The sequence below is a fragment of the Carassius gibelio genome, chromosome A15 (genome assembly GCF_023724105.1).
Source record: "Carassius gibelio isolate Cgi1373 ecotype wild population from Czech Republic chromosome A15, carGib1.2-hapl.c, whole genome shotgun sequence".
Lineage (NCBI taxonomy): Eukaryota > Metazoa > Chordata > Actinopteri > Cypriniformes > Cyprinidae > Carassius > Carassius gibelio.
This window is the reverse complement of record NC_068385.1, coordinates 16,410,156-16,425,087: the sequence shown is the minus strand read 5'-3', so window position 1 is coordinate 16,425,087 and position 14,932 is coordinate 16,410,156. Positions and strand designations below refer to the sequence as shown.

Sequence of the window (14,932 nt, the reverse complement as noted above, 5' to 3'; positions counted from 1 at the left end):
AACATTATGTATAGATTTTGTAGATGTAGATATAAAAACATACAGTTGCCATTTAAGTTTCAAACAAAATGACCGAATAGCCTTTTAATTTTCCTATACTGCATTCAATATTGATATTCATATTGAATACAAGTGTGAATTTCTAATGGTGCTGCATGAATGTGACACGAGAATAAGTACGAAGAAGTGCTATTCGCAGCAATCCTAGCGGTTAAGCACGTTTAACTGAACTGAATTGCATTGTTACACTGGAAAATGCGAAGGTGGAACATAATAGCAAGCTATTGCACATCATTTACAGTCGAAGCCAAAAATATTGGCACCCTTATAATTTAAGAATTTCCAACCAACAGAAAATGTTACAAAGCTGCCTGCAAGAGGACGAGTGTCTACATCGTCCTAATGCAAGTGAGGAGGAGAGTTTGAGTGGCTAAAGACTCTCCAAGGATCACAGCTGGAGAATTGCAGACAATAGTTGAGTCTCTGGTTCAGAAAACCTTAAAGAAAAATTGTCAAACAGCACCTACATCACCACATGTTGTTTGGGAGGGTTACAAGACTCCTAGCTCATTCAAAAGCAAACTAAAGCATATTCAGTTATCAGCCATGACTGGAACTTTCAATAGGACTGGCTTCTATGGTGAGATGAAACTAAAAAATTAGCAGATGGATTAGGTGCACACAGAGAAAAGTGCCCCATGTGTACAATGAAATATACTGCTGTATTTATTATGTCGTGGGCCTTTATTTCTGCTGGAAGTCCTGGACATCTTGTTTAGACACATGGCATCAAAAACCAACAGATAAAAGTCATCAAATCAAAATCAGGATCATATCTTACTTGGCAAAAATCACAGCGACCTACTTGAACTGTTGCAGCAGGGTTTTTTTTTTCATGTCCGCAGGTTTAAGTGACCCCATATTTTTCCCCCAAAAATGCTAATTTTCCCAGGGAACCCCACCAAAAATGTTTATTTTACCACAACGGAGTTACATTTTTACCGGTGGATCTCACTTTTTTTTGTGAAATCTGGCAACCCTGGAAGTAAAGTATAATTGGGCGTGCATTGGCCAGATCAGTACTCCCTGAGAAAGGGGGATACAGTGAATATAACTGCAAACAGGAGAGGCTCTTCTGTAGCAGTTTTCTGAACTTGTAATGGATCGCTGGAAAGGCAGGGTTGCTCTTGTCACTGGAACTTCGGTGGGAATCGGAGCTGCAATCGCAAAGTCTCTTGTCCAGCATGGCATGAAGGTGGTCGGCTGTGCCAGAAATGTGGAGCAAATTGAGGTAATATGCATTTGTAGCAGAGGACTAAAGAGTTTTGTTCCATTTAAGTTCTTTTTACTTTTTTAAAAGTTTGCCATTGCCAGTTTAATGCTTTATATTTGTAGAAAAAGGCACCGTGCACATTGATCATTAAATCTCACACTCTTGTAAAGTTTTGGGACAACATAAGAGTAAATGGTATCAGAACCTAACAATGAAATTAGAGTCATCGTTTACATTTGACATCTCTGGTAAATCACATTTTAGTAATATAATCTTAAAGTTTGAAAAGTTATACAATTGCACCTTCTTTAGACAGTATTTCATGTCAAAGAAAACAATGCAGGACAAAGTTCTAAATATTGGTATAATAATTAACCCCTTTATAACTTTGTGCCAGTGTTACAGTGTTTCTGCTTGGTCTGCCATTACTTGCTGTTCCAATGCCAATTTTTTCTGAGCTTTGTACACTTCATGAAATGTGAATCTCAATGTCTTTTTTTTCATTTGCAGAAACTGGCAGCAGAATGTGTCAGTAGTAGATTCAGTGGCACTCTGATCCCATATAAATGTGATCTGTCTGTAGAAGACGACATGTTATCCATGTTCTCCTGGATCAAAGTTCAGCACCAGGGTGTTGATGTGTGCATTAATAATGCAGGTTTGGCTCTCCCAGAGCCTCTGTTGAGCGGGAAAACCAGTGGCTGGAGGACTATGATGGATGTATGTACATCACTGGATAAATATGTATTTCTGTTCTGAAAACATGCAGCTAGAGATTGTGTTATGGTAGTCCTCTTCATATTTTGCAGGTGCATGTCATTGGCCTGTCAGTGTGCACCCGAGAGGCTTACCAGTCCATGAAAGAAAGAAAAGTTGATGATGGTCATATCATTAATATTAATGGGTACTTGTGTTATTGAACATTTTATACATATTTTATTGCTACCTTTGCCATGCACCAGACAATTCAGTATCTCTAAATATCTTACTTTTAGTATGTGTGGACATCGCGTCCTCCACAACGCTGATTTACACTTCTACACTGCTACCAAATATGCAGTGACGGCTCTCACAGAGGGTCTCCGGCAAGAGTTACGAGAGGCCAAGACCCACATACGTGCCACAGTAAGATAATTAATATGATTATTCAAAATAAATGTGTCTAAACACTTGCTGGCATTATGTGTTCTTTCTTTAACAGGCTATATCTCCTGGCTTAGTGGAGACGGAGTTAACCAACCGGCTCTTTAGTCAAAACCCAGAAAAGGCTGCTGCTACCTATAAAAGCATAAAGGTATAGACCAATCCAGATACTTGTCCATGGAGTATGTTATAGGTAGTTTTTTTTACCTTTTAAATATCTAAAAATTATATTAAAGTGCCTGCAAGCAACTGACGTCGCAAACGCAGTGGTGTATGTCCTGAGTGCTCCTCCTCATGTTCAAGTAAGCTTCATACATCAAATTAATGTTTGGTGTCTTTCTGACATTCTTATTATTAGAAATAATAGACTTATAATTGAATTGTAATTTTAGGTTATTCCTTTACTCTCTGTAGATTGGTGACATTCAGATGAGGCCTGTGGAGCAGCTGACATAAACTGAACAGGGAAACAGGATGAAGCATCTCTTTAATAAACATTGTGAAAGTTTGCAGACAATAAAAGATCACAAGAATGTTGTAAATAATATTGTAAAGTCTCTAAATAATATGAAATGCATTTTGTCAAAACACAAAAACACTGTTCTATCTCAACATGATCTTATCATTACATTTTTCATTGTAGTGACTGAAACAATTTAAGAAAATATGCCAGTGTTAACCATTTTGAGACGCAGAATGCTTTAGGTTCTTAGAAACTCTAGAGAGCGGATATAATAGAAACCAAAAAGTCACTTTTTATTACTTGCCAGACATGTTTTTATTTTAAAGGAATAGGGAATAGTTGTTCGAAACCTGTATATGAATTTCTTTCAGGTGTTGAACACAAAATATATTATTCTGGAAAAAGTTGGAAGCCAAACATTAAACATAAGCCATTGACTTCCATAGTATAGAAAATTCTTCAAAATATCTTAAAGGTCCCGTTTTTCGTGATCCCATGTTTTAAACTTTAGTTAGTGTGTAATGTTGTTGTTAGAGTATAAATAATATCTGTAAAATTCCTAAGCTCAAAGTTCAATGCCAAGTGAGATATTTTATTTAAAAGAATTCACCTACAAAAAACGACCCGTTTGGACTAAATCCCTCTAGTTCCTGTAGTGATGATGTCACTAAAACAGTTTTTTGACTAACCTCCGCCCACATGAATTCAAAAAAGGGGGCGTGGTCTTGTTGCACTCCCACGGAGAAGAAGAAAGAGCTGCGTTTGTGTTTGCCATGTCGTTGAAATGCTGTTATCTTCATCTCGGAGTCCAATCACCTTTGTTTGGCCGTCCCAGGGATGCTGTACTTGGAGATTAATGGTTACAATTTATGTTTAACTCGGTTCCCAAAAATTATAATCCACATGTAAAACTATGTGCATCACATTTTTGCTGAGTACCGCTTCCTCAATCTCAATTAGTTTAATGCCGGATTCGCACAAAGATTATTCTTGAAAGATGGAGCAGTTCCCTCTTTGTCTGGAGAAGGCGTTGTTTATGGACCACAACCGGTAAGTGTATTTTATTATTTAAGTTGGTGCGTTTAAGAGTTTCTGTAACTTATCAAACTTAACAAATAGATATTTACTGCGCCCGCTGAGAGACTAATGCTCGCTGGACAGGCAGGGGAACCAAATAGATATTTTTGCATCCGCTGGGAGACTAGTGCTCGCTGGACTGACAGAGGAGACAAATAGGTATTTTACTGCATCCGCTGAGAGACTAGTGCTCGCTGGATGGACAGGGGAAATGAAAAGATATATATAATGTTTACATTTTTTTATTTTTTTATTTTTTTCTCTCTCTGCGTCCGCTGGGAGACTGAGGCTCGCTGGACAGACAGAGGAAACCAATAGATATTTCTGTGTCCGCTGGGAGACTAGTGCTCGCTGGACAGGCAGGGGAAAACCGATAGACATTTTCTGTGTCCACTGGGAGACTAAGGCTCGCTGGACCGACAGAGGAGACAAGGAGGTATTTTACTGTGTCCGCTGGGAGACTAAGGCTCGCTGGACCGACAGAGGAGACATGTATATATATATACATTTTTTTTTCAGGCGATTATGTTTGAAAACGGCGGATTATGCAGAGCTGAAAGATCGATTAGGAGTTCTGACCCCGGAATAATCCAAGTAGCCGCTCCAATGGCTAATGCAACTGAGAATGTGGGGCATCGAAGCTAACCTTAACCCCTTTTGAAATTCACATCGCCTATTTGGGAAGACTGAACAGCTTATTTCAGTGAAATGCATTAACGTAATGAAAATCTGAAAAATTTCAATTTTTGATGTGCATAATCAAGGAATTTTTTATTTTTTTTCTATCTAGGGGGGAGGTACAGAAAAGGCTCCTGTGGGAGTAGACCCTGCTTCGGCAGTGAGGTGATACAGAAAAGGCTCCTGCGGGAGCAGACACTGCTGCGGCAGTGGGGAGATACAGAAAAGGCTCCTGCGGGAGCAGACACTGCTGCGGCAGTGGGGAGATACGGAAAAGGCTCCTGCCTTCGCCAACATGAGATCCAGCGGCTTATGAGGGTCTTCATACCACCATGGTGGCCCAAGCCAGTCAGATTGCTGCCAACCAATTTCAGCTGAATCAACTAACATCTATCACGGAAGAACTCATCAAGGCCGTTCAGAATCTCCATACAGCTCCCGCGGCCACACCAACGCCGGAAGCATCCGCCATTGCCCAAGCGGCAGGGACGCCATCCCAGGCTAATCCCCGTCTTGCCTTACCGGATTAATACAACGGTGATGCCAGCAAGTGTAAGGGATTTCTATTGCAATGCTCCCTGTTTGTTGAACAACAGCCCACGCTGTATACTACTGATACTGGGAAGATCGCCTTTGTTTGTTCACTGCTGACTGAGAAAGCACTGGAGTGGATTACTGCCGTTTGGAGTCCCGATGGATCTGCATTTACCTCCTTTCAGGACTTCCTACAACAGTTCCGGGCAGTATTCCAAGGAGGGAAAGGGAGCTGGAGATCGCTTATTGGAGTTATCACAAGGCAGAATGACGGCGGCGGATTATGCTCTACGATTTCGCACTCTGGCGGCACAGACTAACTGGGTGAGCGACACATTAAAAGTACTCTTCCGCAAGGGACTGAATTATGATCTGCAAACTGAGCTAGCATGCAGAGACAAGGGCAGAGATCTCAACAGCTTCATCGAATTGACCATCTCCATTGACAATCTGCAACGTGCCCTGCGATCCTGTTCTCGTCGCACTGATCACCCAGCATTCTTGCCATCTCATGAACCTACTGAGCCCATGCAGGTCAACACGTACCACCTGTCTATGGAGGAAAGAGATCGACGTATTTCCAACAGGCTATGCATGTATTGTGGATTACCTGTCCATCAACGCAACAACTGCCCCACTCGTAAATCTACCTTCTCACAATGCTCGGTGAGTACTCCTCTCACTTCCATGTGTGATACCCAGTGTGTAAGCATTCCCGTTGAGTTTTGGATAAACGACAGACAAGTTATCATCTCTACTCTACTCGATTCGTGGGCTGCTGGCAATTTCATTTCTGAAGAATTCGCTAAGAGGTATAACGTTCAACTGATTCCATGCTCTACCTCTCTCTCAGTGGAGACAATAGATGGTCGACCACTGGGTTCTGGATCCATTACTCACCTCACCCACAAAATCATAATGGCAGCTGGCTTACTTCACAAGGAGAGGATTCAATTCTACATTCTCCCCACATCTCACACACCCGTGATTCTTGGATTACCCTGGCTACGTCTGTATAACCCCCAAATTTCCTGGAGAGAGGGTCAAGTGGTGAGGTGGAGTTAATGTCAATTAATGTTCTGTTAATGTCAACAGAACTGTCTTTCTCTGATCAAACCTATTCCTGTCTGTTCCGTGTCACTCACCCCAGCTCAAGATCTTCCCGATCTGCCAAAGGAATATGCCAATCTTATGGAGGCCTTCAGTAAGGAACAAGCCAACACCTTACCTCCTCACCGCAAATATGACTATGCCATCGATCTTCTGCCAGGGCATTCTCCTCCAAAGGGTCACCCCCCCCGCATCGATTATCGTGGACTAAACGAGATGATGGTGAAATTCAGTTACCCACTTCCGTTGGTTCCTTCAGCCCTCTAACAACTTCGCACCGCCCAATATTGCACCAAACTGGACCTGAGGTGCGCCTACAATCTCATTCGCATTAGAGAGGGAGATGAATGGAAGACCGCCTTCTCCACCACCACTGGACACTATGAGTATCTTGTGATGCCGTTCGGACTGGTCAATAGTCCATCTGTGTTTCAGTCATTTATTAACGAGGTCTTCAGAGACATGCTGAACATATCTGTGATCGTATACATTGATGATATCCTCATCTACAACAGGAAGAATATATACAACACGTCCAAGCAGTTCTTCAATGCCTCATCCAATACCAGTTATACACTAAGGCTGAGAAATGCGAATTCCACACAACCTCCACCACATTCCTAGGGTACATAATCAGTCCCGGAGGGGTAGCCATGGATGAGAAGAAGGTCAACGCCGTGCTTAACTGGCCTGAACCCACAACCCTCAAGGAATTGCAATGATTTCTAGGATTCGCTAACTTCTATAGACGGTTTCATCGGGCGCACGCGCCTGGACCTAAGTTAACTTCCGGTCTGTGTTGTGTATATCGGTCTGGCTGCGGTGCCATCTACAAACGCAGTTAAAGTCAAGGTGATGAGTAGACTGAAGTTGGGCTCAGGTGGCTGTGCTGCGGGATGTGTTTCCCATACATTTATTTATTTTTGGAGACTCGCAACAATTTTAAAACTGATCGATTTTCAAAAAGGCTTCGTTAAATAAACATGAGTAACGTAACGTTACGTAATGTACTGCACGTTTAATAATAATAATTCCTTACATTTATGTTTAAATATCAAAACGAGGCACGGGTGTTTTTATATCGCTGTATTTCTGAAAGAAGACTTGCATGTTATATGCGTGATAAAGCAGCATGTGAGTGAACCAGCTCTGCTTTGTTTACAGCTGTTACTGGGGAAACCTCTATTTCTCGCGCTTTATGTCTATGCTTTAAAACATCTCCTGCTGGCAAATAATGAATTAGCATTTTCATTAAGTCCGCCTGATCCACACAGAAAACACATTTTGTTTGTTATCAAAAAATATCTACTCTAGAGGGACTTGGCTGTTGTTATTGATTCTATTTGGAGTCTACCGGAAGTTAAGTTATGTCCACAAAAGCGCTCACGCGCATTAACGTTTGATTATGTTGATGCCGTTGAAACCGTCTATAGGAGATTCATTAGGAACTTCAGTACTGTTGTCGCTCCACTTACCTCACTGGTCAAGAAGGGAACTCACCGACGACAATGGTCAGAACCCACTAACAAAGCCTTCCAGACCCTGAAGCAATGATTCAGTAACGCGCTCATCCTCTGTCACCCTGACCCCTTATTACCTTTCATTAGTGGTGCTCCAATCACGATCGGCCGATCGTTATGCGCATCTCGTCAGTGAAGCCGGTTCTCTAATCAGCGGTTAATTCCATCAGGTGCGTGATTTCACATAGAGCAGCTGTTACTACACAGAGCCATTGTTAATAGAGAAGATGCGCAAATCCACTTCATTTTCAGCGTTTTTTGGCACATCTTCTCAGTTAACAATGGCTCTGTGTAGCTGCTCTATGTGAAATCACGCACCTGATGGAATTAACCGCTGATTAGAGAACCGGCTTTACTGACGAGATGCGCATTAACGATCGGCCGATCGTGATCGGAGCACCCCTACCTTTCATTGTTGAGGTGGACGCATCTAACACAGGTATCGGCGCTATCCTGTCACAATGCCCAGATCCTGCCGCTAAACTCCATTCCTGTGCCTTTTATTCTAGGAAACTCAACTCAGCAGAACACAACTACAGTGTCGGGGATCAGGAACTCCTTGCCATGAAGGCAGCCTTCGAGGAGTGGAGGCACTAGCTAGAGGGGGCCACACATCCGTTTACAGTACTAACAGATCACAAGAACCAGGAGTACTTACACACCGCCAAACGCATTAATCCCTGTCAAGCTAGATGGTCCCTGTTCTTCACTCGATTCGACTTCTCTGTAACTTACCGAGCTGGCTCCAAGAACACTAAGGTGGATGCTCTCTCACGTCAGTCGAGGAGGAGAACATTCCACTTGAGACCGAACCCATTCTACCGTTTCATGTGGTGGCTGCTCCCATTCAATGGGATATCATGACTCTGCTCCAACAACACAGGGAGCAGAACGAGAACCCAGTGGCCTGCCCAACCGACAGAATCTTCGTCCCTGAACATCTTCGTGACCAGGTCAACAGTCAAGGTCACTGCCATCCATCATCCGGTCACCCAGGTATCATCGCCACCATCAATCAACTGGAGAACCGCTTCTGGTGGGATTCACTGCACAAGGACACAGCTAATTACATACAGCAATGCAACAATTGTAGTATTAACAAGGCATCCAAGCAATCTCCTGCCGGTCTCCTTCAACCACTTCCCATTTCACAACGAACCTGGTCTCACATTGCCATTGACTTTGTTATGGATCTTCCCAGTTCCCAGGGTTATACTACCATACTCGCCATCATATATAGATTCTCCAAGGCTTGTGGAGTCATTCCATTACCCAAACTACCTACCGCTCTCCAGACGGCAGAACACCTATGCAACTGGGTCTTCCGATTATATGGCCTACCCGAGGATATTGTGTCACACTGAGGACCTCATTTCACCTCTCACTTACTATGGGCAGAATATGCACAGAACTCCCTTATTAAACCATCTACTGGTCTGACTCCCTTTAAATGTGTACTGGGGTTCCAACCACCAATGTTCCCATGGTCAGGGGATCCAACGGACGTACCGGCTGTAAACGATTGGATGCCGCGCAGTGAGGTTTGGAATTGGGCCCATGTTCACCTGCAACACGCTGTTCGAAGGCAGAAGGAACAAGTGGACCGCAGAAGGCGCCCAGGTCACACCTACCAGCCAGGTCAATGGGTGTGGCTATCAACACGGGATCTCCGTGTCCGGCTTCCATGCCGCAAATTGAGTCCAAGGTACGTGGGTCCATTCCAAATCACTAGACAGATAACTCCAGTTTCCTTCCGGTTGGCACTTCCTAACACATATCGTATTTCACCTACCTTTCATGTATCCCTGCTCAAGCCCGCTGCTGGTCCCAGAGATGAGGGAGAGGGGAGGTCCTGTGCACAGGCCCCTCAGCCCATCATCATAGAGGGCAAGGAGGTTTACCAAGTCCAGGAATTACTCGATTCCAGACGTTGGGGAAGAATTCTAGAGGTAGAGGTCGTGCACATGCGCATGCCTCAAATAAGGACTTACAACAACTACAAGTGTATGCACTATTATACATTATCGACACGAGTGCCTCAAAAAAGGACTTATAATGACTTACAAAGATACATAACAGCTACAACTGTATATGCACTATTATACTTTATCGACACAAATTGATAGGTCAGGAAGACAGCCTTGAATGATATTGCGGTCTCCTCCATTAATTTAGAATTCACCTCAATTACTTTATTTGGCAGAATCACCTTTTGCTTAGTCAATGCCACTTCAATGGCCATCTTGTGTGCAATGCTGTCCCTGTATTTATATATAATTTTTAGCAACTGGTTCTGAGAATTAATCATTAATCCACTCCTCAGACAAGTGCGTGCCAGGTACATTTTATGACAGAAGAAGGTTTTTTGCGTCCCTACAAGTTTTAACGAGTGGAAATAAGTGTGGCCCCCTTAAGAGCTGCGCGCTCCCTGTAAAACGGTATGCACTCTGTATGATAATGTATACAAGCGACTCGAATCCCCCATGTATGCGGGCAATTTTTGTTTGGAAATCATTTTGTTTTAATCTTGTTTGTTTTGTTTTGGTTACGCTGTGGACGGTGGAACATGGGACAGACAATTGCCCGAGTTCGACTGGAGAAATAAAACGCGAGTCGTTGTTAAATGTCAATCGCCTCCGTGAGTTTTGTCTGGCCTAATAACTTTGTGAGCTATCCATATTTTTTCCCCCTCCTGATACAACGCGTTACAAAGTGATGCACCCCAAGCTTCCATCCTTAACACACAGCCATGTATATTGGCTCTTCCAGTCTCTCCACTGCTGGCTGTTCCAGTTTAACGCGAGAGAGGACTCGGAGCAAGAGGGTTTAGGATCCCAGAGATTACTTTTCTTCAGCTTCATGCGTTTTCACAGTGGGCTTGGCTTGAGGTTTACCAGTGCTTGCAGCAGGTGAATCAGTCGTGCGTCATCACTACACAATTTCTTAATAAAACCAAAATTAATTGAACTACCTTGTTTTCTTTTTGCCCTAGCTATGATGCTATAACTGCAGAATGGAAGGACTTTGCGGACGATAAATGGCCTCCAACGTTTATTTTTTTCTACGAATCTATGACATACTAACATGTGGAATTTGCAGCGCAGCGCCCCCACACCTTGATGCTGTGACGTCTGTAATCTTTATTGAAGTTAATTAGGTTTTAATCGCCGTCATGCATGACTGAATAATATTTTTGCCATCATAATCACATTACAAAACTGAAATTGCACTTCAAAATATTCACATTGTCAGTATTTTTTGAGACCCCCCAAAATTTCAGATTTCTCGTTTTCAGGGGAGCCCATGTCTTATTAAGGTGAGCCGAGCTCCCCCTAGCTCCCCCGTAGTTCGCACTATGAATGTAAGGAATTATTAGTTATTAATAATTAAATATAACCAGTTACCTCAGTCGATCACAATACTATAGACTGCATTTAAAAAGCTTTGCACAGGCTGTTTAATGCTGATAATGTACTGCGTGTGTCTTTACACAAAAACTACATGACGTAAATAGCCTATAAATGAAAAACACAGGAACTCATAGTGAGTCCAGCTGCAATATCATTAATGAAATCATTGTGATGTTTTTATAATGATTATTAGTTTTGATTAATATAAAGTTTTTTGAGGGGAGCATCTCATATTCTGGTCTGTGTGGCCTCATATGAGGACATTATATTTTTGTGAAAATCACTTTTACTATATTTCTACTGTGCACTGTATCAGTGAATATTTTCATTTTCAATGGATCCATAGCCTCATCAGTTACATGTGTTATTATTTGTTGTGGAGTTCATCTGTAAGCTATGGAGTGCTATCAAATGAAAAGCAGACACAAGTGTGACACTTTTTGATTTGTATGTACGTTTTATTCAATTTTCGCAGTAATAGCAAATTATTCATGTTTAAAGATGTATTATTTTGATTTTTTTCCCAGTATTTAAAAAAGGAATGAGCTGTGTTTTGACCTGACACACAAGAAAGAAAAAAAATGTTGGGATTGAACACAGAAAAAGCAATAAAACAACTACATTAAATTGAATGTACATTCAAATCACAGTACATGCATATGTCACAGTTATACTAAATTAACATTAGAACTGTAAACCGAAAATAATCAACGAAATCAACAAGTGAGACAAATGTGAGCTTTCACAATTCCTTACGAAAATTAATAATTTTCCAAACCTAACTAAATAACTGGAGGCAAAGGGTTTTTTTAACTGCACATAGATCACAAACCTGAAATCGGTTGATAATTGTGAACGTTATCGTGTTTTTATTCAGTAAAAACCGCAGCTCCCCGTTTACTTCCATGTATTTTTAAGGCAGTCTTGCCCTCTCTAACATGGCGGACGCGTTGACGTATCGCAGCAACGGCTCAGAGCGGCCAATGAGGCGTCTTTATATGTCTATGTGCCAAACCGCCATTAAACACTAGAAGAAGAAGAAGAAGAAGTGAAAGCACGCAGCGTTTGTCCAGGACTGTAGAGGTAGAAGACAGGAGGAAAGTATAATGAACGCAGATGAGAGATATTTAAATTAAAATATCGATTCAATTACAATTGTATCGATCTGATACCAATACCAGTATTGGCATCGATCGATATTTAGATCGATCTGCCCACCCCTACTTCGCACTGGGAAAACATGAAGGAACATTGTAGCCTATATTGTGTGCATGTTGGTAGTGTTTTTGTGCCACAGCTTGCTTCGACGATGGCGAAACGTGATTGGTAAAAGTTTTGTCAGAATGTTGCAAATAATGTCTGAATTGCAATTATTAAATGTGTCAGCAAAGCCACGAAAATCTCGGAGGAACTGACAGGATTCGGGTGCGAATGTCCAGTAGCAGAATCGGGCATGCATTGTTATTGGCTAGATCAGTACTCCCTGAGAAAGGGGGATACAGTGACTATAACTGCAAGCAGGAGAGGCTCTTCTGTACCAGTTTTGTGAACTTGTAATGGATCGCTGGAAAGGCAGGGTTGCTCTTGTCACCGGAGCTTCGGTGGGAATCGGAGCCGCAATCGCGAAGTCTCTTGTCCAGCATGGCATGAAGGTGGTCGGCTGTGCCAGAAATGTGGAGGAGATAGAGGTAATTTACAGTATGCATTTGTAGCTGAGGAATAAAGAGTTTTGTTCTATTGAAGGCCTTTTTTACTTTTTGACAGCGCCAGTTAAATACTTTAAATTATTAGAAAAAAAGGCACCGTGCACATTAATAATTAATTCTCCTTTTGGGACAATATAAGAGTGAGTAAATATCAGAATTTACAGTCATCTTTTACATTTGACATCTCTGGTTAATATCATTTTAATAATATAATCTTAAAGTTTGAAATGCTATATAATTGCACCTTCTTTAGACAGTATTTCATGTCAAAGAGATCAATGCAGGACAAAGTTCTAAATATTGGTATAATAATTAACCCCTTTATAACATTGTGCCAGTGTTACATTTTCTGCTTGGTCTGCCATTACTTGCTGTTCCAATGCCAATTTTTTTCTGAGCTTTGTACCCTTCATGAAATGTGAATCTCAATGTCTTTTTTTTCATTTGCAGAAACTGGCAGCAGAATGTGTCAGTAGTAGATTCAGTGGCACTCTGATCCCATATAAATGTGATCTGTCTGTAGAAGACGACATGTTATCCATGTTCTCCTGGATCAAAGTTCAGCACCAGGGTGTTGATGTGTGCATTAATAATGCAGGTTTGGCTCTCCCAGAGCCTCTGTTGAGCGGCAAAACCAGTGGCTGGAGGACTATGATGGATGTATGTACATCACTGGATAAATATGTATTTCTGTTCTGATAACATGCAGCTAGAGATTGTGTTATGGTAGTCCTCTTCATATTTTGCAGGTGCATGTCATTGGCCTGTCAGTGTGCACCCGAGAGGCTTACCAGTCCATGAAAGAAAGAAAAGTTGATGATGGTCATATCATTAATATTCATGGGTACTTGTGTTATTGGACATTTTATACATATTTTATTGCTACCTGTGCCATGCACCAGACAATTCAGTATCTCTAAATATCTTACTTTTAGTATGTGTGGACATCGCGTCCTCCACAATGCTGATTTACACTTCTACACTGCCAGCAAATATGCAGTGACGGCTCTCACAGAGGGTCTCCGGCAAGAGTTACGAGAGGCCAAGACCCACATACAACCACAGTAAGATAATTAATATGATTATTCAAAATAAATGTGTCTAAACCCTTGCTGGCATTATGTGTTCTTTCTTTAACAGGCTATATCTCCTGGCTTAGTGGAGACGGAGTTAACCAACCGGCTCTTTAGTCAAAACCCAGAAAAGGCTGCTGCTACCTATAAAAGCATAAAGGTATAGACCAATCCAGATACTTGTCCATGGAGTATGTTATAGGTAGTTTTTTTTTTACCTTTTTAATATCTAAAAATTATATTAAAGTGCCTGCAAGCAACTGACGTCGCAAACGCAGTGGTGTATGTCCTGAGTGCTCCTCCTCATGTTCAAGTAAGCTTCATACATCAAACTAATGTTTGGTGTCTTTCTGACATTCTTATTATTAGAAATAATAGACTTATAATTGAATTGTAATTTTAGGTTATTCCTTTACTCTCTGTAGATTGGTGACATTCAGATGAGGCCTGTGGAGCAGCTGACATAAACTGAACAGGGAAACAGGATGAAGCATCTCTTTAATAAACATTGTGAAAGTTTGCAGACAATAAAAGATCACAAGAATGTTGTAAATAATATTGTAAAGTCTCTAAATAATATGAAATGCATTTTGTCAAAACACAAAAACACTGTTCTATCTCAACATGATCTTATCATTACATTTTTCATTGTAGTGACTGAAACAATTTAAGAAAATATGCCAGTGTTAACCATTTTGAGACGCAGAATGCTTTAGGTTCTTAGAAACTCTAGAGAGCTGATATAATAGAAACCAAAAAGTCACTTTTTATTACTTGCCAGACATGTTTTTATTTTAAAGGAATAGGGAATAGTTGTTCGAAACCTGTATGAATTTCTTTCAGGTGTTGAACACAAAAGATATTATTCTGGAAAAAGTTGGAAGCCAAAAATTAAACATAAGCCATTGACTTCCATAGTATAGAAAATTCTTCAAAATATCTTAA

The 14,932-nt window shown here is 41.3% G+C and overlaps 3 protein-coding genes across 4 annotated transcripts in view; all 3 read left to right on the top strand.

Annotated features, from left to right (window-relative positions):
• The first annotated feature begins 1,072 nt into the window (after nucleotides 1-1,072).
• On the top strand, nucleotides 1,073-2,961 carry LOC128029359 (dehydrogenase/reductase SDR family member 11-like). The gene is made up of 7 exons (XM_052617120.1): nucleotides 1,073-1,291; nucleotides 1,784-1,993; nucleotides 2,083-2,177; nucleotides 2,269-2,398; nucleotides 2,475-2,567; nucleotides 2,653-2,718; nucleotides 2,831-2,961. The coding sequence occupies exons 1-7, from the start codon at nucleotides 1,160-1,162 to the stop codon at nucleotides 2,870-2,872; spliced, it is 768 nt and encodes a 255-aa protein (XP_052473080.1). The 5' UTR covers nucleotides 1,073-1,159; the 3' UTR covers nucleotides 2,873-2,961.
• LOC128029356 (dehydrogenase/reductase SDR family member 11-like) overlaps nucleotides 1,095-14,932 on the top strand; it is a 44,516-nt gene continuing 30,678 nt past the window's right edge. The window contains exon 1 of one of the 2 annotated variants that reach the window (XM_052617118.1): nucleotides 1,095-1,137. Coding sequence is in view for 1 of the 2 variants with exons in the window: in XM_052617116.1 (XP_052473076.1) it covers nucleotides 12,662-12,742 (81 nt within the window). In the remaining variant the exon portion in view is untranslated. Of the gene's footprint in view, nucleotides 1,138-12,234; nucleotides 12,743-14,932 lie in introns of those variants that run through there. The other variant, XM_052617116.1, reaches the window with a different exon arrangement.
• On the top strand, nucleotides 12,737-14,543 carry LOC128029360 (dehydrogenase/reductase SDR family member 11-like). The gene is made up of 7 exons (XM_052617121.1): nucleotides 12,737-12,896; nucleotides 13,365-13,574; nucleotides 13,664-13,758; nucleotides 13,850-13,974; nucleotides 14,050-14,147; nucleotides 14,235-14,300; nucleotides 14,413-14,543. Exons 1-7 carry the CDS (start codon nucleotides 12,765-12,767, stop codon nucleotides 14,452-14,454), a joined length of 768 nt encoding a protein of 255 aa, XP_052473081.1. The 5' UTR covers nucleotides 12,737-12,764; the 3' UTR covers nucleotides 14,455-14,543.

Coding starts and splice junctions, on each gene's coding strand:
- LOC128029359 (XM_052617120.1), top strand. CDS start 1,160: ATGGATCGCTGGAAAGGCAGGGTTGCTCTTGTCACTGGAACTTCGGTG. Junction 2,178..2,268: donor CATATCATTAATATTAATGG/GTACTTGTGTTA, acceptor TCTTACTTTTAG/TATGTGTGGACATCGCGTCC. Junction 2,568..2,652: donor CTACCTATAAAAGCATAAAG/GTATAGACCAAT, acceptor ATTATATTAAAG/TGCCTGCAAGCAACTGACGT.
- LOC128029360 (XM_052617121.1), top strand. CDS start 12,765: ATGGATCGCTGGAAAGGCAGGGTTGCTCTTGTCACCGGAGCTTCGGTG. Junction 13,575..13,663: donor GCTGGAGGACTATGATGGAT/GTATGTACATCA, acceptor CATATTTTGCAG/GTGCATGTCATTGGCCTGTC. Junction 13,975..14,049: donor GGCCAAGACCCACATACAAC/CACAGTAAGATA, acceptor TGTTCTTTCTTT/AACAGGCTATATCTCCTGGC.